The 23,435-nt window shown below is 37.8% G+C and overlaps 1 protein-coding gene across 3 annotated transcripts in view; it reads right to left on the bottom strand.

Annotated features, from left to right (window-relative positions):
• Positions 1–592: 592 nt before the first annotated feature.
• BCLAF3 (BCLAF1 and THRAP3 family member 3) overlaps positions 593–23,435 on the bottom strand; it is a 33,808-nt gene continuing 10,965 nt past the window's right edge. For 2 of the 3 annotated variants that reach the window (XM_054654771.2, XM_077172572.1), the window contains exons 4-12: positions 22,457–23,122; positions 19,617–19,795; positions 18,779–18,893; positions 18,523–18,586; positions 17,552–17,670; positions 15,746–15,860; positions 11,742–11,837; positions 7,287–7,442; positions 593–5,584 (exon numbers count right to left, since the gene is read on the bottom strand). In XM_054654771.2, the coding sequence (XP_054510746.1) occupies positions 5,555–5,584; positions 7,287–7,442; positions 11,742–11,837; positions 15,746–15,860; positions 17,552–17,670; positions 18,523–18,586; positions 18,779–18,893; positions 19,617–19,795; positions 22,457–23,122 (1,540 nt within the window). In that variant the 3' untranslated portion in view covers positions 593–5,554. The remainder of the gene's footprint in view (positions 5,585–7,286; positions 7,443–11,741; positions 11,838–15,745; positions 15,861–17,551; positions 17,671–18,522; positions 18,587–18,778; positions 18,894–19,616; positions 19,796–22,456; positions 23,123–23,435) is intronic. The other variant, XM_077172583.1, reaches the window with a different exon arrangement.

The following is a 23,435-nucleotide window of genomic DNA, read 5'->3' as shown; positions in this document are numbered from 1 at the left end:
CCGCAAGCGCCCCTCGTCTCTGCCCGGCCCACCTTCCCCGCACACACCGCTCCAGGTTTGGGTTTAGGAGCAGGGAAGGAAGAAAGGAAGACAAAAAGCGAAGGTGAAGAGCGCCTTTGGGGTAGTGTTGATGCTTCACTAAAAAGAGCAGCGTGGCACACGGAGCTCGGAGTGTTCGTACCGCAGGAAGATGCGAAACCCCTGCTACAGTAACAGTGCGCACACATCAGCAACACGTTTGGACAGAAAGGCATGGAAGGAGGGTGGGGAGGCTTCTGCACAGGCACGCCTTCCCACAGGTAAAGACCCTTGGGAAAAAACCTACAATAGCAGCAGAGGAGAAGCGCGGATTTAAAAAAAAATAAAAGCTGGTATTAAAGTATAGGTAACATTTTACAGCATGAGCACCTTGACTATTACTGAAACAGCAGCAAAACGAGCCTGTTCTTACCTCAGGTAGTTAATTTGTTCATGAAAACAGAAAACTGCCACTTTCCACTCCCTGCACAAGAGATTTTGAAAAAAGCTTTTTCTTTTTTTTTACCCTGAAAATTACACCAAACATTAATAACTACTGAATCAAATAACTGAATTATTTATAAGTAAAAATTTCGTGAAAACATTTATTGTCTGTAGAAACAAAATTTACATTTATTTTATATAAACTATGTTAAACATACATATAAACATACCTACATCTTACTATATATCCTTATGAACGAGGCTTTTAGATATGGAGTAACATTGTCAAAAGCACCGTCATGGACTCAAAGACTACAGACTTAAAATGCATTTGCATTTAACTCCAGCTTCAGTAGTTTAAAAATGTCATTTCTTATCCACACTTACAAATAATTAAAGGCTTCTCTAACAGTGTGTTTCCATGTGCACATACACGTACACACACACACATTAGACAGTCCTTGAGAAACTACAGTATAAATAACATCAACAATCTATTCCTTAGAAGTGGACATTAGTTCCCCTCATTCAACTGGGAGTAAAAAATTCCTGCTATTCTTAAAACAAAACAATGAGGCTTTTTTTTATTCCTTGAAGAACACACTTGAACAACAACTCTTTCCACTGCCTCCTCCCTCAATACTAAAGATGTGAGAAGCCAGTCACAAAATGAAAGCCATCTACTACATTATTTACAGAAAATGAAATATTAAAAAGTCAACATGAGATTCAGACTGCTTAGACAAAATTCAGAGCAATGAACAGTGAACAGAAGAAAACTGCATTAAAAGTGGCAGGCTATTAAACCACATGTCTAGATACCTACTCAAAATCCCTCCAACAAAAACCACCAGGCATGGAAGGAAGGGGCAGGTGTTATGACAAGTTTTCTCTGATCTTGAAACTGAAAAATAATGTTCACAAAGCTCAAAACAGAACACACTTAAATGTTCATGGCTATCCTTAAGGTCTGTTAGGGAATCAAGTGTCACAAGGAGGCTTTCAACAATCTTGAAATGGCTTTTATTCTTTCCTTCCTTCGAAAGGAGGCTGAAGAACATCTTATCTTCAAATTCTGCAGCAATGGAATGAAGTCTGTCAAGGGCCAGAGTTACGTGCAGAAACATCTTTTTTTCAGATTCATTAGGATGCAAGTCTGAAGTCTGTCTTTTAGAGGGCTCTCCCACAAAGAACCTTGTAGATTGCTGTTCAGATGCTTAAAGAAAGGCAAGAGGTGGATTTCAACACAGTATGGGAAATGCCTTCCTTCAGGAAAGCAAGGAAATTAAAGAAATCCCTCTATTTACAGTCTTCTAAGGTGAATACTGAGAAATCAGTCTCTCCTTTGTTATGATCTTTTATCATCTTCTTCAAGAGACTCTCATTATCCATTTCACAGACATGGCAGAAAATTACTTTCTGATGCATAACAAGCAAGTTTTGAGAACTCTGCCTCTAATGCCACAAAAGTGTAATCCTGGGGTTTGGTTCTGTTTGTAAAGCAACTAAGCTCATTTAAATAAAACTCAGCATTTCAGCCTGGGGCCCTAGGGAAGATGGGAGCAGGTAAACATTACACAGCAGGTGATGGATCAGCTGGACTTACTCCTATCCTCTGCTATTAGTTACCTGAGTTGAGACAGCTATGTTCAAGTCTCAAGACCATCTATATCCATCAGGTAAAATTATTTCAAACATGCAATTATTAGTTAAGGCAGGCTTACAGAAACTTTGCAAATATGTTGCTTCTTACTGGCCCAGAATTTTGTGAACCTTGTGAACTCAATAATTACAAATTTAAAATAAGTATTCTAATCAATTTATGCAAAAATTAAATGGATCAGCAATATAAATGCAAACATCATAGCAACTGAGTATTTCAGACACTTAAAAGGAAGACTCTAGTCATATTAAACCCATTACGTTTTGGATAGCAATTAAAAATAAAATTTCACATGTGAACAACTGAAAATGACAGCATTTAACAGCCATTTCAAGCTAAACAAAACAAAGGCAATTCACATTTGTATTTTCAAAGTGTAAAACAGAAAGCTAGAAAGCTCTTAAGACAATCACATTTTTAACTTGCTCTTCCAATGCAGTGACAGGCTTTACTAATGAAAGAGTCACTGTTTTCCCACAGAGGCTTACACACCTATTTAAAGTAAACAGTTGTTTTAACAAGAACTGTTATCAGTCCATGCTCTCACTAGAAAGATTGCAACGAACTTAAGTCTTTGTACATGTGTTTTCTACAATGCAGTCACAATATTGAAAGGCACCAGGTTATTCAAGTAAATTGACCTTTCTTCTACTTAAGCCTTTTCCTTGTGCCTTCACAACCCAAACAGTAACTTCAATACATTGCCCTCAATCAAACACTGTATTCCAGTACAACAATTTTCTGTGCTAAAACAATAAACAAGCTGAACTGGGTATGAGTATATACACACAAGTCTCTGTAATTCACAAAGATATATCTACATAGCAATGTCTCACATCATATCATAGACTAGATGCTTCTAGCACCTAAGCCATGAATTTTTATTGAAGTCATTATTCCTGTGTGCATTTTTTAGAATATAAGAGGTTCTATCATGACAGAATCCAAAACTATTTAAGTAAAATTATCAGTAAAAATGTGATTTGAGCAAATGGGATCATACAAAAGATTAACCAACTGAAACAGTGACTACATTTCATGACATTCATCTTAGGATCATGGGGTGGGGGGGACCAAAGTCAGCAAACAAGCCAAAAAACCCACAAACTTCTTTGCAATATGTTGCTCCCAGTTGCAGAAATAAACACAAAGCTAAACTGTAATGTACAAAACAAATTAACCATGCATAGATAAAATAAAGCACAAAATCAGGAGTCAGTCATATGTTGAAACCTGGTTAAAGCAGCATTAACTGACTGAAGTCTGACTACTCCAGCATTACTTCCAAACAGTGTTAGCAAAACTACCATGTCAGAAGTTTCTTCATGTATCCACTTTCCCCACTTTACTCAACAAAGAGTTCTCTTCCAGAATTTAATAAGAACACTGCAGGAAGCTTACAGACACAGTAGTATCCTGTTGAATAAGACAACACAGCCTCAGTAGTTTGTCCTGTATCATAAATGGTTTCATTTCTCACATCTTTTACAGTGCACATTCAGAGCAGTGTGAAGGACTTGTTGGCTTCAGGGTAAACCTGCCCCTCTCAGCAGGGCAGGTGCTGCACTCCCCTGCCAGCAGCCTGATCAGAACTGCAGCTACTCCACATTTGCTTTGGGTTGACTCATTTAACCTGTTGTTTCAGTTCCTTATTTTTATCTCCCAGTATATCTACACAGGATGACTCTGCCAGATTAATCACTGACAGCATTAAGTAAAAAACCACTTTCTTATCTGCAGAAGGTTGCCTGCCTCTATTTGTCCAGGGAGTTCCTTTCCTTCCAATTCCCATTTTGTCCATGCATTTTAAAGTTACTGAAAAAACTAGTTAAATTATTAATGATTGTTATTTAAACTGAAAACCTGTGTTTTAGAAACAAACCATATGTTATCATTGAATGACGGTGACATCAATGAATGTTGCACTCTTCCTGCCTTATTCCCTATGAACGCTAAGCAGAACACCCATGAAACTGAAGAGCTCAAGTCACAATAATTTTAGCTGTTCTGAACCATAATTACATTTTCAAACAGTCTCTCTACTGAAGGCATTGTGGAAAAAAACATTACAAAAAAGCATGCAGAAATCACATCCTGGCTTTCCACCCAAAAAAACAAATTTCCTTTCCTGTGAACATACCTCTAACCCAGAACTGGAATTCTGGTCTACCAGCCACAACTGAGACCAGCCTTCATTCTAGATGGAAATACAACTGCTTGCATGTATTGAAGATATTGTGAATTAACTTTTTTCTTGAAAAAGAACTTCTCTTAAGACTACGTGCTATGCATCTTTAATTTACTGTCAATAAGAAGCCTGAACAGATCTGCAATACATACACACAACCCTACCATAGATAATGAATTAAGGCAAGGGCTATAAACAGGAAATAAACACAATACTGTTTATAGCTGCTTATGAAACAGGTCTGGCTATTTGAGTTTTGCACACAGCCTAACAATACTGCAGTATGGTAAACTTCAGAGAATCATTCAGAACAAAATCACCAGCTGTCTGCATTTAAAGCAGTTTCAATTATGAACTATCTCTTTGTTAGAAGACATGCTTTCAAAAACTTACATTTTTTGGTTTTCTCGTAATTTAATACTTCAGGCGCCAATTTTAGAATTCATAAAGTCATCAAATCATTTATGATGAAAAAGATTAGAGAACATGTGGCTCGGTCAAGAATCTCATACACTGAAATATGAGACAGAATAATTTTGAATACAGACCAACCAATCTTCTAACAAACCCAAGCATGCTTTCAGTGCAGTTATAAGCTACTGCTACAGTACTTTACATAACTGCCTGTTACCATTAATTTTAACCAAATGCTGAAAGTTGTCCCAACATTCTAACAATTTACAAATGTATATACACATCAGAAATCCAAGTGTATTATTAATCCAAAGTAATACAAAATACTGTTTTATGGAAATGACTGAACAGAGGTGTAAAATCTATTGCACAACCTAAAAGGTCATTAATTGGAAAATCCTGAGCTAATGTGCTATTACCAAACAATTCAGGCACTTTTTTTTTTCTTTTTTATTATTACATTAGCAATAAACTTTCAACATAGAAACCTCTAGGTATAACAACTCAAGTTCCATCTGTAACATCATGCTTGGAGAAAAAGTATTCAATAAATAAGACTCCCTTCAATGACTTCCTTACTTGAGACTCGTATGCACACAGAACTAAAGGTACATAATATGATGTTTCAATTGAATACTGTACTTTAAAAGCAATTATTAAAACTGTAAAAAAGTTCTGCAGCATTCAAAATAAAGTTATTTTTTTAATCAAGAAAGTTACAGCATTAGTTCCTTTATCCTTTTTTAAGTGTTGAGAAAGTTGTCAAAAACTGAACAGATGCTCCTTTTGCTTTGTTATCTGTTTCAACTTCAGGATCTCAGCTCAGTTCAGGTTTCTGTTGCAATATTTAGATTTCCCTACACAGAGAAAAAAAAGAAAATCATTACTGTCAGTTGTAATAGCAGAAAAACCCTCCCAACCTTCCTAAGTTCTGTATGTAAAATGCAAGGTTCTTTCAATTACTGACTCAAAAAGCACAATAATAGTTTACCTTAAAAATACATATGCATCATTATTACTTCAAGTGAAATAAAGTGAAATAAAGATGTTCAGACCTGTTTAACAGATCTTAACAAGTTTTATCATTACAATAGGCAAAATGCTACAATTTCAGGAACAGTTTTGGTTTTTCAGAATTAGCCAACCAGCAAACAGTATGCTGTTAAGAAAATGGTTGTAATACTTATTCTTCAAGTTTTATTTTACTTTAACTCACACACACTCAAATTCACCAGCTGTAAAAAGTCCCATAAAATTCAGAAGTCACTGATGAGTCTCTGATTCAGTATCTAGCAGCCAGCATGTTTTAAGTATGCTTTATAGGTTCCAGACAAGAATCTTAACAGCCAATTATAGAAGAATACTGGAAATTGCTCACAACAACAAAATTGTAACGTTGCTATACCCATTTTACAAGGTCATAATTGGGGGGGGGGGGAATATCTTTCTCCTATTTTCCACTAATTCCAATTCAATTTAGCCTTCAAAGATAATACTTCTCAGAGCCCATGTAAATAGAAGATATATTTGCCCAGATACTTCAGTAACAAGTGATCTCTTTACCTTGTTTCAAGTGCTTAGTTTTCTTTCTGATAGTTGGGTGGTTTTTGTTTGTTTGGTTTGGTTTGTTTCTTACAAGTGTGTTTCCTTAAGGGGTTTTGGGAGCTTTTTCTTCTGCCCACTGGCCTGTAAACTTGAGGAATTTTGCAAACAGCCATAAGAACCTGTGCTTTAAGGTGCTTCTGTGCTCCAAGAGCTAAACTCTAATCCAACTACAAATGCTTATTTATTCAAGTGTGTTTACTTGTAGCTGGATGGACACAGAATTACAAAACAAAAACTCACACAGAGCACAGAGCTGCAAGGGGCTGTGTAGCTCATATAATCCAATTCCCCAATGTCACAAGTAACTTCATACTACTTTGATCAATTCTAATAAAGGACTTAGTATGTTTTAACTACAGATCCTCACAAAAGCTGCAACATTTTATATGGCTCAAAAGTTCTTCTGCAGTTCAAGATTATTGTTGGCCCATACACTCTGCAAATCAAAGTTTAAGCTTATCAAACCACTTTACACAAGACATTATATTGTACAGGAAATTTTGTTCAGATTAGCACCCCAGTGAATGCTTTAAAGCACATAATTATGGTAACATAACAAAAAGGAGAAGCACACGTATTAAAAAATTATTAATATCCTTCTCTTAGATTAAACAGGACAGAATATTTTGTTTCACAAAGGCACAATTTCTGGTCCTGTCAGTAGGAAGAGAAATCAGCTGAGCTTGAGGAAAAAATACTGAAACAGAAGGAACCACAGAATCTCTGAGGGCACCTCTGATTTGCAGTTACACAAAGCAAGTTTCAGCAAGTTTCCATAGAATAAACAGAGAGGAAACAAGAGTGTACAGTCAAGTTTGCCAGTGAAGTACAAAGAGCCAATATCCCAGGAAATCCCACCCAAGTCATCCCATGGAGATTTAAAAATTGAAATGGATCTTATGAATATGCATATTTTACAAACGGCTCAGTAAAAAATAAATTAATCCAACTTACCTTTTCTTTCCTCAAAAATCCATCTCTGAATTTATTAGTGGCAAATCCCCTTACACCAACAGAACGTAACCGCTGGTACTTAGCCTGAATATATAAACCCTTCTGCACTAAGCCTGATTTATAATGGGATTGCAAACGGCCATCTGCAAAGTTGCTCTGTAAGGGTGGGGGAAAGGAAGAAAAAAGTTGCAAAATGAGGGCACCAAAACTCAAAAAGTTCATATTTACAGCTATACACATGTAAAACCGCCAGTACTCAATGACAGAAGCATGCATTTGCAAGTGCACACCCTTTTCCTTTATGTCCATGTATTATTTCTTAGACCACAGGGCTCAAAGAACTGTTTTATTGCACTTGCTGTTTAGAACATCTGAAATTATCTTCCTTGTAGAAAAAAAATAAATGCATTGTACAACATTTTAACATTTTTCAACCGTTAATGAGGCACAGTCCATCAACAAAAAACTTTCAGACAACACCTCACTGCCACTACCAAACTGAGTGATGCCAAGCCTGCAGCAGGCACACCTTGAGCCTACAGTGTCACACTAACACAAGTCAGTACACATGTTTTTCCTAGAGCTTTAATGTCTGACAGTCTGAACACACAGGCATTTTCTATGCCTTTGATACCTCCACACTGGAAAACTGCAAACTAACCTAGTGTGGGACTAGAAGCAGAGGCCACAGAGGTATCAGAAGACTTAAAGGTGAAAGGCATTATAAAGACACAGAAAGGATATAGCAAGATCAACACTGATCACAGCAGCTAAAGTTTGAAAAATATTTTCATTCCTAGGCATTCAGACCTCCAATAAAATAGGCAGTAAATATCTTTAGAGTAATAAAAATGTTATTTATCATAATTTTCCATAGTTTTCCAACACTGCCATTTTAAGTTTTTCAACAGCCACTCCAAATTTAAACAATGGGTTTTCATCTACAACCAGAGAAAACCTTCAGGCCATATAAATTCTTCTTATCTTTTACAAACACCTTTGAAGAGCAGGAGAAAACAAAATATGTCACAGAAACAGCCCTTCTTGAGCATGACAAAATTCCTTTGGTGAAATGTCTCCTTTTGACAGAGTAAGGATCACTTCAAGAAAAATCACATGCTCTGAGATTGCAATAACTTTAGAACCACTTTTTCCACTGTGTTTTCCACTGTGTGGCTGGTGAACAATAAAGAAAGAACTGCACAGAACAGAGGTTTCTTTATGCAAATGTAGAGGTTCTGTTACTTCACAAATCATTTCACCCACCTACTTTGCAGGAGACCAGTGAGAATCTGGCCCCATCATTCATTCCCCCAGGGTTACTCTGATGGAGGACACTTGCAAGAACCCATTCAATGCCAATCACTTTCCTGGAGAGTATCAGAGTTGCAGGCACAAAGAACTTCCTTGCACTAGGTTGTATTACATGGCTATGTGCCTATCACAGGGAAAACTGAAGGGCACTTTTAATGCTGGAATAATGCCCTGAACAAAGCACTTCAAGTTCCCATTTCCCCATTCCTGCTATGGTTCCCTTGACTTCAGTGACTAGAAAGGAGGCCTTGGTGGTCTGCCACTGCAATTGTATGACAATAAACAAAGGACTAGAACAAGCAAGGGATGGGGAAAAGGTGAAAGGTATTGAAAATTGCCTTGATAAACAGCTCAGTAATAGTACTGTAGAGGAGCATCAGTTACAGACAAAGCTAACAGATTATATATATTTGGCAAATAGGCACCTCAGTCACACACAGCTTATAGCAAAACAAGATAATCTAAAGTATGTGGAAAACATCAAAACTTTTGGTCTAGAAACAAGAAAAGAGTCTGCTGAAGTGACAATCCAGGTTTACATTAGGACTATTATAAATAATGCTAATGACAATCCCTAGGAGCCTGAAGCTCTAAAATAAGGGTATATGAGTAAATATATATGGCTGCACTGTGTGGCAGGGATGGAGTTAATTTTCTTCACAGCAGCATGCATGGTGCTGAGTTTTGGATTTGTGACTAAAACTGCACTGGTAACACACCAGTGCTTTGGAAATTGCCCAGCAGTACCTGCACAGCAGCAACAATTTTTCCTCCTTCCTTACTCTGCTGCTCAGCAAGGACACCAGGGTGGGCAAGAAGCAGGGAGGGGACACAGCCAGGACAGGTGGCCCAAGGTGAGCACAGGGATGTCATACACCATATGATCTCCTGTGGAACAGAAACTGGGGGAAGGGGGTTTTGGAGGAAGTAGCCATTGCCTGGGGACCAGCTGGGCATCAGTCACTTTGTGACAGATGGTGAGTGACGGCCTTTGCATCACTTTTTTCTTCACTACTTAAAACTGTCTTCATCTCAACTCATGACTTCTCTCACTTTTGCTCTCCACATTTTCCATCCCATCCTGCTGGGAGAGGAAGGGAGCTGAGGTGGCAGCAGCTGTGTGGTGCTGTGCTGCTGGCAGGGGTGAACCCACCACAGCCAATAACACACAGAACTATTCTTAAGCAGTGAATGCAGTTTAGTTTTAAAGATCACTTTGCATTTACTTGCTTAAAGGCTGACTTAGTGATTCATGATAAAGGGTCATTACAAAAAAGACCTTTTAAATTTTGTAAGACTTTTCCAGATCCTTTATAAAGTATTTTAGAACAGCAGTTTTTTCTTTTCCCAAAAATATAGTGCAGATCATATGTTTTTTTTTTTTAATACTCTGAGTAGACATCACTTTTTGCTTACTAAATTTAAATGCCCCTATTTTATATATCAAGAAAAAACTGTGTGGGGCTTGATTTTTTTTTGGGAGGTGGGGAGAGGGAAAGGCAGAGAATGGAATTCTATATGGGTTTTTTGGTGAGGTTTTTGTTTCTCTGTATGCTGCTGCTCTTTTAAATAATTAGCCAAGAAAGTCCTAAGTGTAGAAGATAGTCAAGTCACCTCTATTTCATCAACAGCACAGCAAGAAAACTGTTGTGCAAAAGGAATTTAAACATAAAAATTTAAAGAAATTAAGTCAACACCACTGTTTCCATGGCAATGATAGAAGTGCTATACACATAAGCAAACTGCAATACAAGTGCATATGCCATTTTCCCTATAAATATTAAAGCATCCTGGGACAGATCACTAGATATTCATATCTACGTGAGGTGACAACTTAAATGGACACTTTCCTGCTTGTACAATCAGCAGAGCTGCAGAGTGATGTAAATGAAAGGAGCACCAACCACCAACACTGCCTCAGGGATCCAGCAGTCAGTGCAAGATTCCTCCATCACCTGGAGGCTGACAATACAGAGGGGATACAAAATAACAGGCTATGATCTTCTAAGGTGCTGAAATAGTTGTGTCAGGCTTTGAACACTTTGAACTTTTTAACTTAGAAAAAGACTTTCTCCAGCAGAATAAAGACAGCAGTTTATGTTGGTGTTAGCTCAGCTATCTGACTAAGGTCGGCTGGCAAAGCACACCTAAACTGGAGAAAGTCTTTTTATCCAACAGCTCTTATATCCAACAGCTCTTATGTTTGGGGTGGGGTGGGAGGAAAGAAGGGGGAAAAAAACCCCACAAACCACATTTATACTTCCCCACCTTTCAAAGTTTCATCCAAAAATGACAGCTACTCAGCCACTGAAATTTTACTTCACTATCTACAAAACAGAAAAGGTGACTATCTATTCTGTGTATTACTTTACTCATAAGAACCCATGTTAAAAATGTAGGGGGAATTTCAAGTCGAAAATTAGTGTAAAGCTGTTTTAGATTTGACTTATACTTTTCTCACATCAACAATTCTAACTGGACTCATGCAGAGCATGCTGCTGTCAGCAGAAAAGGAAATGTTTTGTTTTTCTGCTGAACCCAGGATACATTTTACAATTAAAAGGTATTAGTTGGCCACTGTTCTCCCTGAGAAAGAAGCACACTTGCCCATCTCTTTACCTTCTTGAGGTCCCAAGAATAAAATCTCACTTTCAATTTTTTTTAATGCATAGCTAGCAGTATGCAGGGTATTCACATGACATTATTTCTCCAGAAATCCCTACATGAACGGGTTAATGAAATAACAGTAATACAGTTTTGAAAGTAACACAACTCACGACTTCCAGTCTTTGGAAAAAGCTCAGGCTTCTGTCACGTGTAGGAAAAAAGCTCAGCAGCTTGGGTTTTGGATAGATGAGTTTTCTATTTATTGTGCAATTCCTGCATTTCTTATTCCTGACTCTGCAGTAACATACTTATTTCAACTGCCTGCATAGAACACTGGACAGCCCTGCTCAATCCACTGCCAGCCCTCTCACCTACTAAAAGCTAAGCCTCCCATTATTCCAACAGAAACAATTAGGCTTTGATGATACTATTTTTCATGGCACTTAATACCTTCATAAATGCCTCCTGTTACGAAACTCAACAGGTTCAACCACCATTTTATATAACAAACATTTTATAAAAACTGATCTGTACCTTAAAGTGCCTTCGGATGGGTCCTGCATTTTCAAGGTGTCCTCTAATACGTCTGTGGGGGTAAGTGTCACTTGATTTTGAAGCATAGTAAGAATTCTAGTAGGAAAACAGTTATAGCTTCATGTTAATAAATTATTCAAGAAAAAATATAAATTGTTCAGGTTATACTAACAAATAATGCAACACATTCAGTCTTGTACTGTTTGACACAATGACACTCTTTGAAGGAACAGGAGTAACAGGAGCATTGAGCTGAAGGGACAGCAGAGTCCTGAGCAGAAGCTAAAGATGATACAGACCATCCTCCTGGAATGCCTTCCTCTTGGAGAGATCTAAGCAGATGACAACACAATTAAGGCTCTCCATCCCTCCCTCCCTCCCTCCCAGAACAAATGCATGTATCAAGTAGAGCAGTCATGGCTTGCATCAGGAACAAGGTGACAGGATTGGTTCTCTGGAGCTGCTGGTTAGCACATGGCCATCACTCCTTAGTGTGTAGCACACACACACCTCCACAGCAAACAAACAATGCATAGCACATTGAGGTCCTTAGAAAATGCTACTTTTAACTCCTTAGTTCAAGGGAGCATTTGAGAATTGCTTGCCTGCCACACAAGCACAATTTCAAAGGCAAGTTACACAGACAGCTAGTATTGAAATTGTTGTGTCAACACACTGAACAGCTGTAACCAAACAGCTGTGGTTGCCTAAAACAGAGCACTCCCTCATTGACCTACCTGCACATTTTGGCTCTTTTCCAACTTTTCCTATGACAGCTACCTCTAGAAGATGTCATTCTCATCCATCATTGCATATGATCACCAATATTTACAGAGGCATTGGCACATACTTGCATATATTGAAGTCCTCTATGCAGACAGAGCAAACATGCTAATGAACTCTAAGCAATTAAATAAATTTGTTTGTTTATGGTCCATTCTTGAATAATCCCAGAAGCACTCCAATGCTGTTGAACTCTCTTAATAGAGGAAATTTCATCAGCTTGAAATACATTTTTAAAAGAGCCTAAGAAGAGAACTCCCCTGAAATACTTCATAAATACTAATCCTTAATAATAAATGCAAATGCATGCTTTGCTGTTCCCAGAATTTCTATCCTCTACAACTACCAAACCTTTCTGGCAAAACTGCTAATACTGGTGTGGGGAGAGAGGGGGCTATAAATATAATGGAATGATGTTAGAATCCAAGATAACTTTTAACTAGGATTTAAGTTATCTTTCTTTTTTCTTTTTTAGACTATGTTATTGCCTGCAAGTCAACTATTCAGCTTCTTACAATGCCTTGACAAGAAAGGATTCAGAGAACAAAAAGAGAAGAAGAAAGATTTTATGAAGTGAGATCAAAATGGCTTTTGCAAGAAAAAGATAAGAACTTTCCAGTTCCCTTATTCTAAGAAAATAAAGACACTCCACAAAATCAAATTAACTTTCTACATACAACACAATTAAATCAGGAAGCTCCTAGCTGAAGTACACTCCTCCTTTAAGCTGGGAATCCAGCAAGATGAAAAAAAAAATTAGAAAAATTTCCTATTATAGTTCAAAATAAACCTCTAGGAATTAAAATAAAGCTTGCCTTAATTAACTCTGGATACAGCCCTCCCCATCCCCACCTTCCTTAAGACTAAAGTACATTCATAGAAATATTAACATTAGAACTACTTGATGCAAAGGTACAGCAAACCACTTTTTAGGAAGTTCTTAAACCAGAGGCCTAAAAAAAATAAAAAAGAAAAAAAGGAGGAGGGGAAATACACATGTATACTTGTTCTGATTTTCTGCTTCACTCTTCAGCCAGCCTCCTTTTGTCAGTAGGGTAAAAGGCTAAATGGACAAATCTTACAATCAAGCTTAGATACACAATTGTACCTAAGTTTTTCTCAAGTTTAAGCTCAATCCCCCATTACTGAATATTAACATCACAAATATTATATTTTGATTACTTAACTAAAGTTTTTTACTTTTCTACCTGTCTGCAAACCAGCTTCTGAAAGGCTGACCATTAAGAGCCATTGTGTCTTTAGGATGTCTTGCATTTTTAATACCTGAGCTTTCACAGTTACTGTTGTTCCAAAGGAATTACTCTCTACTGCAGTGCAGGACTTCCTAAAAATTGCATGTTTGCAGTTCACTATTAAATATGAAAATGCAATCTTCCTGAATCTTCACCACATTCAGAAATAATTCAGTGTCTTTTTCAAACCAACCTCCTTTTTATTTGCAATTACAGTACTACTGTGGTGGGTTGACCTTGGCTGGATACCAGGTACCCACCAAGCAGCTCCATCATTCCCCTCAGCAGGGCTGGGAGGGAGAAAATAAAATTTTAGAAATCACATGGGTCAAGAAAAAGGCAGTTTAATAAAGCAAAAGCAAAGACTGCACATAGATGCAAAGGAAAATGTAAGATTTCTTCTCTACTTCCCACCAGCAGGCAATGTGCAGCCACTTCCCAGGAAGGCAGCTTTCAGTGCACAGTGGTTGCTCCAGAAGATAAATGTCACAATAACCAATTACCTCCCACACTCTCCTTCCTTTCTCTGAGCTTTTATTATTTCCTTCCTCTTGACTGAGCAGATGAGGTCATATGGTCAGTTTGGGTCAGCTGGCCTGGCTATGTCCCCTCCCAAGGTCTTGCCCAGGCCCAGCCCACTGGTGTGGGGTGGGAAGCAGGAGAGGCAGCCCTGCCATGTGGAGCCCAACAGTGCTGTGCTACCAGCACCGTCTGCACCAGTGCAAAGCCCAGCACTGGGAGGGGCTGCCATGGGAAATGAGCTCCAGACCCTCCAGACACTTACGTACTGAGCCATTGGCACGCGCTTTGGGAGACCTGAACCTTAGTCTTGAAGAAGTAATGATTTTTGCCATTAAAAACTTGTGTTTCTTTACACTGAAGGAGGCACTTTTTTATCTGCAAAGCAGCTACACTTGAGAGTTGACTACATGAAAGCTACTTTTGATGGACTTCAGAACTAAGTACCATGGGCTCCCGGAACCCTCTCCATAGGGTATTAGTTACAGTGTATAAAAAATGACAACTTATGTTAGTTGCTGTTATGTCCTTAAAAAAGGACAACTTATTTTGCAGCCGTCAGAAAAAAAAAAAAGTTTAGGAAGAAAAAAGGCCTAGAATTATACTGCACACATTAAAAAAGCTTTTCTGGTCTCACCAGTTCCCCAGGTTAAACAAGCACATGCACCTGGAACTGATTACAATTCTTTAGAAAGAACTTTCCACAGGAGACAAATTTATTTGTACTGGACCTAATGTTATTGTCTTGCCCATTTCAGTATTGAAGTAAACTGCAGAAAGAGAGCCTAAAGAATAATTGTCCAAAACTAGGTTTCATAAATGCAATGTTCAAGAGATGTGACATTGCATTGTTTAACATTTCATCCCCAGGAACATTTTTCAGATAATTCTTGTTATTTCTGTGATTTACTCCTCATTTTTATTTAAAATAAGTGCTCTTCAGAACTTTTATCATAATGAAGAGAAAAGAAACACTGTTTCAGTAACAATACCACCCACACAAGATTCAGGCCTTCCCTTTGTATCAATGACAACTAGAATGCAGGAGAGTATTCTTTTTCTAAAACTACTTAACATTAGCTCAGATTATCTGCTCAATAACAAGGCCTCCTATTTTATAATTTAGGTAATTACACCATTATGTGGAAGAAATGTGATATTAGACACAAACTTCTTTTATGAAAAGAAAAGGAGTGGTATCAGAGTAGTTTTAGTTCAGATGTACTAATCTCTGCTTCAAAAATACCTGAGGAAGTGCTCTTGCACTAGAACTGTGAAATTATGACTAGTTCTATTGTTGAGCACAGACAGAAGATAAAAAAACCCCACTCAAAATTTAAAAGGGCAAGATATCACAGATTGTTAAATTTACATCAGCGTAGACAATGAAGCAAAATATTAATTATACATCAACAGTGCAGGAGCTACTATTTCTACATTTAGGCTTACCAGATGAGGTCTCCCAATAAATTTCCTGAAAGGTGGCTTAATGAACTTCATAGGCTTTTGGAAACCATCAACTTGAGATGTTTGCAACTTTGAAAGACTGCAGCTTTGCTGGTTCCTGATGTGTGTGAGAGAGAGTGAGAACAATTAATACCTAAAGCCACAGCATATCAACACCCTGTATTTAAAACTAGCTTATTCTAGCATCTGTATCACAAATGCAAAGTGCCAGCTTATAAGTAAATCTTCCTAGGACAATCAAGCAATTCCTAGTCCCAGCTCGAACCGCACAGAATTCCACAGCAATGCGTATCCTCTCACCGACGGCAGAGGAGCAGGGACGCGGCGCGGGGAAGCCCCGGCTCCGCTCCCCGCTCGGCCCGGCGCGGTCACTGCCGCCCTCCGCTGGCGGCAGCGCTTCCTGCACCGCGCCCCTCACACCCAGCCCCGCGCACCTTGTACTGAACGCGCCCTGCCATGGCATTCCCGGCCCCACAAAGCTCTAGATCAACACCTACATCCTCCAGTTTCATCCTCAGCAAGCAGCTGATTCTGGCTTTGGGCTTTTGCTTGCTTGTTTTTACTGTTTTGTTGTTTCTTTTTTTTTTTTTTTTACCAAGAATATTGCTAATACAAATGCATCCGCAAACTTCTAAATGAAGTATTTACCATGAAAAGTAACCACCAGAAGTCAGAATTTGTATTTCACAAAACACACAGAAACAGTTTTCATAGCTCCAAAACAAGTTAAGGAAAAAAACAGCAGCACACTTGATAAGCTCAGAGGCACTGCCAGTATCTCATCTGAGCTATTAAAGCCTCTCAAACTCAGGAAAATTCTATATATCACTCATGCCATTACTGCCCTCAGCCTGGAACCCCTGACAACAAACTCCAGGACATCCATACTTGGTAGGGAAATTTACACTTCTCAGAAAAGATAAGCTGGACAGTAACTGGGGAAGTGTGCTGGGGGAAATGAAGGAATTCCAGGGATTTTGTCCTCCACGTGTTAAGGTTAACTTTTTTTTGTTTCACGAATCTCAAATACAAGAAATTTCTTCTACAGCTTCTTAAGTCTGTTTTTCCAAATGTGTGTATTGCCATTAGTTGCTATTACAGACTGCATTTAAAATGAACAAGGAACAGCACACAAAGAAAAATCTGCACAAGAAACTATGACTACTGTGTGGATACATCTTATTACACTCTGGAAATTCAATAATCAACATTTCTATTAACAGTCCCTCTCTCTAAAGTGAAACAGGATGAGTGAGGTTAGCAAACACCTTTGGGGCAAAAACCTTTAACAAACCTGCTGGAGGAATCCATAGGAGAAAAACACCATTCCAAAAATCTAAGTTCTCAAATTCTCCAAGAATGAGAAAAATTCCAATTATTTGCTGATATTCCACATTTTATTACCAAACCAGTAGGGCAACAAAACAATATATTCATCCTAGAATGCTTTTACAGAACTGCAAAATACCATGAGCATGCTGTTATGTGGCACATTGAGGAGTTTAAAAATCTTAAACTTTTTCAAACTAACTTTGTCCTCTCTTCTTATTCAGTGCTAGTTTGTGCTTGCTTTTCATTTTCACCCACTGCAGTTTAACCTCTTTCAAGGTAACACCTCATTACAGAGTACTTTGCAATCTATGTCTGCTGGATTTCAGCCCCAGTCAAACTTATAAGGCCTAACTGCGGAAAATAATCACCACAAATGTGAATGTAACTGTGGAAGGGCCCTAAAATGAAAAAAAAGGGAACTATAGGCTTGGGCCAACAAGATTATTTGCTCATTACCTTGGAGTTACACCATCTACATGAAACACTCTCTCATCTTCATTCTTCAATCTCTCTTTTCTTCTCCTTTCTATATCATACCGTAGATCATTTGGATCTTCTAACACTCTTACAATGTTCTAGTTAAAAGGAAGGGTTGAAGCCAAGTTAGCTGCTAAGAACTCAACACCAACCTGCTTCTGTCCTTCAGGGGCAGAACCCTGTACATAACCTGTTAACATAGTTCAGCTATCTGCACACAGGACAGGTTCACAGCAACCCAAGGATCCAAAGCCTAAAGCAATAAAAAATGGTCCTAAGCAATTTATCCTTCCTTGCACCATCTGCCTTTTTACAAGTTTCCAAACAGCAGTGCACAGAGCACTGGAATTCTGCATGGAGTTGCCAAGGCAGAAATATTTATGTAAATTTCAGTAAATCTTAAGAAGTTTTACTATCCTTAATAAGGAGAATCTTCATGTACTTGTACTATAGAAAAGGAATGGTAACTAAATAATAGCAAGCAGAGCTTTAAAGGGGAAGATAGAAAATCTTATGAGCCCAGATGAAAGCATGGGATAAAATAGCATTCTGAGGAATTATGTGGATTTTCAGTCATTGTAACATTAGGGTAGAAGAAACTTTAAGGCTTTTTGTAACCTCAGAGGAAAACCAAGAACCACACATCAGTCAGGGACTCAGTATTTACATTATTTAAAACCAGACAGGGGTTCAAGCTGCAGGAATAATCACACTCCAGCTACTCAGGAGAACACATCTGCATTTTACTGCTCAGTGAACACAGTACCACATACTGTGGTATCTGTAAATATGCTCAGGTGTGCATTTTTTCAAAACACCCAAAATTACTGCTGGTCTTCACAGCATGTAGAAATTATGTGCCAACAGCAAGGGGAAAACATTGCTTACATGTATAATGTATCTATAATAGCAACTTACTGCTTGCCAAAAAAGTTAAGCAATCAAGGTACCTGGGGAGATTCAGGTGGCACGGTTCGTTTGTTCTGAAGTTCTGCTAGAGACATGTCAATCCTCCTGGAACACAAAAACACTGCATAAAAACAAATGCCATCACTGTAAAAGCAAAAGCATTCTTGACCGGGCTACAGAATGTGTTAAAGATACAGGCAGGTAAAAATAATGAATAAAAACTTCACACTGTGTAAAGTCTACTGAAGATTAATTACCTTAATGCAAATAAATTAAGACCAATAATTCAACAATTACCTGTGAATTTCTGGATCCAGATGCGTTTTCACTTCTTTTGTATTTGCACTTGATTTATCCTGAATTTTTGAGAACCGTTCATGCAGAGTTATGTCGGAAGATGCAAAATAATTTGCTGTGAAGAGATATTAAATACAAGAATGTTATTTGTAGTATTTGAAATGCACAGTGGGAAAAGCTATCTTTTAAAAGATTAACTCTTAAGGATACCATGACAACTCTATTGAAATGAAAGTTCAAACTATTTCCACTTGCAGTTTAATATTCAAAAATGAAAGATTTGGCCAGCCCAGCTTAGACACCCTTATTTGATAAGATTAAACTCAATTGACAGCTCTACCATGGTAGTACTCAAATGACTTGAATCTATATATAAAGATATACAGACTCAACACTGAGCATGATGCAGCTGCCTAAACACTAATCTGAAAATTTAAAGGAACTATACATAACTAGAGAGCTGTGATTACAGAAAAGCTCCCTTATTCCCATGTTTTCTAAATAAGCAGGTGACTCTCCCATACTAGCATAAAATCATTTTGATCTTTAATCTCCACAATAATGCCTCAGTTATGGCCTGAGACCTTCCTGCAGTCATCCTCCACCCAACTACTTTAAATCCTCAACCCACATTTTCCTTAAATACAAAAGGAAGCCAAAATACAAACAAAGCCAATGGCAAACACCTGAGACTTACAGGGACCTCATATCTAAACCACCAGCTTTGGATTTAGTAATCTACATTTGTAATGTATGTATATATATATATATATATATATATCTGTAATATATACATGAACATACAAAAACATACATATACTTCAAATACTACAGCCACCTTTAACTTGATGAATAATTGTGATTATTTCCTGAGTAAATTCTTTTGAAGGGTCGTTTTCAATGTTTTGTTTTACAGATGCCATGTGCTCAAACACTGGATGAAAATTTTCTTTTTTTCTGCCAACAGCAACCAGATCATGGGACATCTGTCTCTCTGTAGTGTGACTAGAAGCAGTCCTAGAATAAAAAAATGTATAGTTTATTTTAAAGCCAATATCTAAATCTGAAAACTTGAAATAGACAAGTAGAAAAAAAACAATTAAGAAGTTCATTGTATGAATAAATGTGATTAAAAGCAAAAATCTCATTTTGTTCCTTTTTTTAATTAAAAAACTAGTAAGGCCATAAGGAAGAAAATCTATCATAAAATATGAAGAGATAATTTCACTCTCAGGAACCCTTGTTTCTGTGAAGTATGCGATACAAAATTTGTGACTTTTAAATTTAATTCAACTAGATTATCAAATCTAGATAAAAATTTAGATCTTGATAGACATCTTTAGAATAATTCTGAAATGCAGTTATGCCTGTGTCTTGTTTAGAAGGAACTACCAGGCAATTTTCAAGAACAGTTCAGAGATAAGAAAAGAAGTCTCAAATCTTTAGGAACTGAATCATCACTTCAGGCTAGTGAGACTGCTTCAGTAGCAGTGTGTGAACTCAAGAACGTGCTTACCATCTTTGTGTAAATTTTTACTCATTCTAAGTAAGTTTACACACCAAATGGTTGCACTGCTGCTCAAAAATTATTTTGACAAGAAAGCCAACACTTCAACAACCATACTGTTCTTGCTGCAAGGAAAATGCCTGTCATTCTAAAACATAATAAGAGCTCAGATAAAAGATTTTAGGATGAGGACTTTTGTTGCAGACATATTTTCATTAAAAACCCTTTCTTAGGATTTTTCTTCCTGAGAAGCTTCAGGAACAAAATGTAAACAATGGTTATCTGCTGCTGTGGAATGCAACAGGGGCATCTGTGATTGGACCATCTTAGATGTTTATAATTAATGGCCAACCACAGCCCAGTTATCTTAAACTCTCTGTCCGAGACACAAACCTTTATTATTCATTCCTTTCTATTCTTAGCTTAGCTAGCCTGCTGAGATGAAACTTTTCCTTCTATTCTTTTTAGTATAGTTTTAATGTAATGTACATCATAAAATAATAAATCAAGCCTTCTGAACATGGACTCAACATTCTCATCTCTTCCCTCACCTGAAAACCCCTGTGACCACCATCACAGACTTTTAATTGTTCATTCTGCAAAGTGATTATGTGCCTGGCCACATTGTATTAGAAGCTAGAATTCCATACAAATTCCATACAAAAATTGCATCAGAAATAGCCTCTAGCAGATGCCAGAAATCATCTATTTTTCCCTAGCAAATTGAGAATAAATGCATGCAAGAAGGAATCCAAGCAACCTCAAGTTTAGATATTTGAATTATCTACCCGCTCCCCAGGTTTATAAAGAAATTATTCTTCTCAGCTGAGTCATTTCAAGTCAGGTGTTTCTTAAATGCCTAAAGTAATATGAATATTCCAAGTCATCAGCTTCTGTAAAATTAATGTTCTTATCTTGAAAAAATAAAATATTTAGCACTTTTGGCTGCAGAAGCAAACCATCCATACATTAAATTAGCTGTAATCAATGCAGTAGTTTCTTTGGTCTGCAAACAGCTACCATGTCCATTGTGCATGACCTCCAAAAACAGCAGCAAGAGTCTCCTAGATAGAGGAATCATTCTGTGGGTTTGCAACAAAACCCAAAACTTTTCCTTACATTATCATTCAGGAAGTCAAATCCTCATCCTAGCCCAACTGTGGGTAATGGTCATTACTCCACCTCCCTTTCCTCAGTCTTTAGTATAAACTCCTTATAGGCAGTAACTTGTCTTAGTAACTCTCCATTGTATTATATATTTTTTAAATAGTGCAAAGAGAGGAAAATTTATAAAGATATTTTATTTGGGACAAGAGGCAAAATCCCTTTAAAATGAAGGCTGATCATTTTGGAAAGGAAGGTAATCTCTTCCAAAAGCCATTACTACCAATATAAGATATTCTGGCCTGCAACAGCATGACAACAAACCAGATAACCCTGCAAGAATCTATCAAAACCAAGCTGCTTACTCTCTACCGTGTATTTATCATCTAAAATTTTATACTACTGTCAATTTTTCTTCCATTGCAGCCAGCACTGCGAATGCTAAATGCAAACTCAAGTATTACACAGAAGACATTTGTAAGCAGACTCTACTGATTTTCAGTTCTGATGCCTCAACAGGTTGCCACTTTGTTATAACAATAAATATAACTCAGATCTCTCATTTTTGACAGTTTTACTGAACTTGAGATCTTGAACATCTGAATATGTGCTTGAGATTTAAGCATTTAAAGATTATCTGATTTTTAGAAAAAAGAAGGGGAGACAGTTTAAAAAAATGCCATTGTATTTCAGATGAAAGCACAGTACTATCTATGCTTATCTGCATTTGGGTTTTGGTCTTTTGAGGGTTTTGTTTTTAAATAAAAATAACACTGACTTATCATAACCAACTTCTAACTACAGGTTTGTATCAGGCATATCTATTCTTTCCACTTCCTACATCTCCATAAAATGTTGGTTTTTGTTGGTTGGCTGTATTTGTTTATTTTAATACAGGTTTAATAATTAACTTGCCCAGACAGGAAAGTTACCAATTTAGAAGAAATAAAACCAAAAAAGTACAATCATAGTTTGTCCTGGTTACCTCCTAAAAAACCATGCTTCCCTCCAATATTCATAAACTGTAAAGACATGGGAAGAAAGCAGAGGTGAAAGAAAACCAATACCTGTACTTGGTCACCATTTTCTTCATATCCACTTTGACTGTGAGATGTTCTCTCATACAGTTGGCCTCTGACATTTTCACATCTGAAACAGTATGACTTGCATCACGCTGGCTATTGGAGGAATCTACGTTTTTCCTCAATTCCCCGTCTTTCCTCACTCTTTCATTCAGTTTGTTTTTAAAAGACCTCAGCTCAACATCTGTTTTGGAACAGTTAACACAAGCATTGCAGCCCTTCTTTGAGCTGCATTTAACAGGTTCCTCAACATGCCGTTCTTCAGTCCGCCTCGCTCTGCCCCCACCGCAGTAATCCAGCTCCTTGCTGTTCCGGGCACCCTTGGAAGAGCCGTACTTCTGCTCTTCCTGCTTCACGTACTTCGGAGCTCTGTCTCCTGCAAAAGGCTTCTCCCCGTCGGGATGGCGGCGCCGTTTGTGGCTGTACTCATAGGCTATCTTTGGGACAGACCCCCCCAGGTGCTCCCTCTCAGCCGACCGCTGGGACTGCGCACCCGGGTATCTCTGCTCCTCCTTTTCTTGGCAGGGTGGAAAAGAACGTTCTTGCTTCCACTTGGAATTTCTCGCTACATCTCCAGCGTCATACCTCTCCATTTCCTTAGCCCTTTTAGACGCGTGCCCATATTCTCTGTAATCGTGATCTTCAGGATACCTGTGTTGACATAAAGCAATTTACACTTGCACTAGAGAAGAAAGCGAGAACTTATATGTGCAGAATGTTGGACAGCAGAATGCGTGGCAAGTTAACCCATAATCCCTCGCGCCAAGGTACAGATGTGCAGGGGCTCTTAAGAGGGAAATATTATCCTTTCATACTCTAGCCAGCAATACGATTTACTTAAAAGACAAATACTTCACTACTACCAGTCGCCCATAATTAAACTACAAAGTGGCCAACGTGTTTCAAGGTGGATATCTTCAACTATAATGAAAATAGACTTTCACTTGAGGCTTTACACCACAAT

The sequence above is a fragment of the Agelaius phoeniceus genome, chromosome 2 (genome assembly GCF_051311805.1).
Source record: "Agelaius phoeniceus isolate bAgePho1 chromosome 2, bAgePho1.hap1, whole genome shotgun sequence".
Taxonomy (NCBI): Eukaryota; Metazoa; Chordata; class Aves; order Passeriformes; family Icteridae; genus Agelaius; species Agelaius phoeniceus.
The sequence above is the reverse complement of the archived record's forward strand: the minus strand, read 5'-3'. Positions and strand labels throughout refer to the sequence as shown.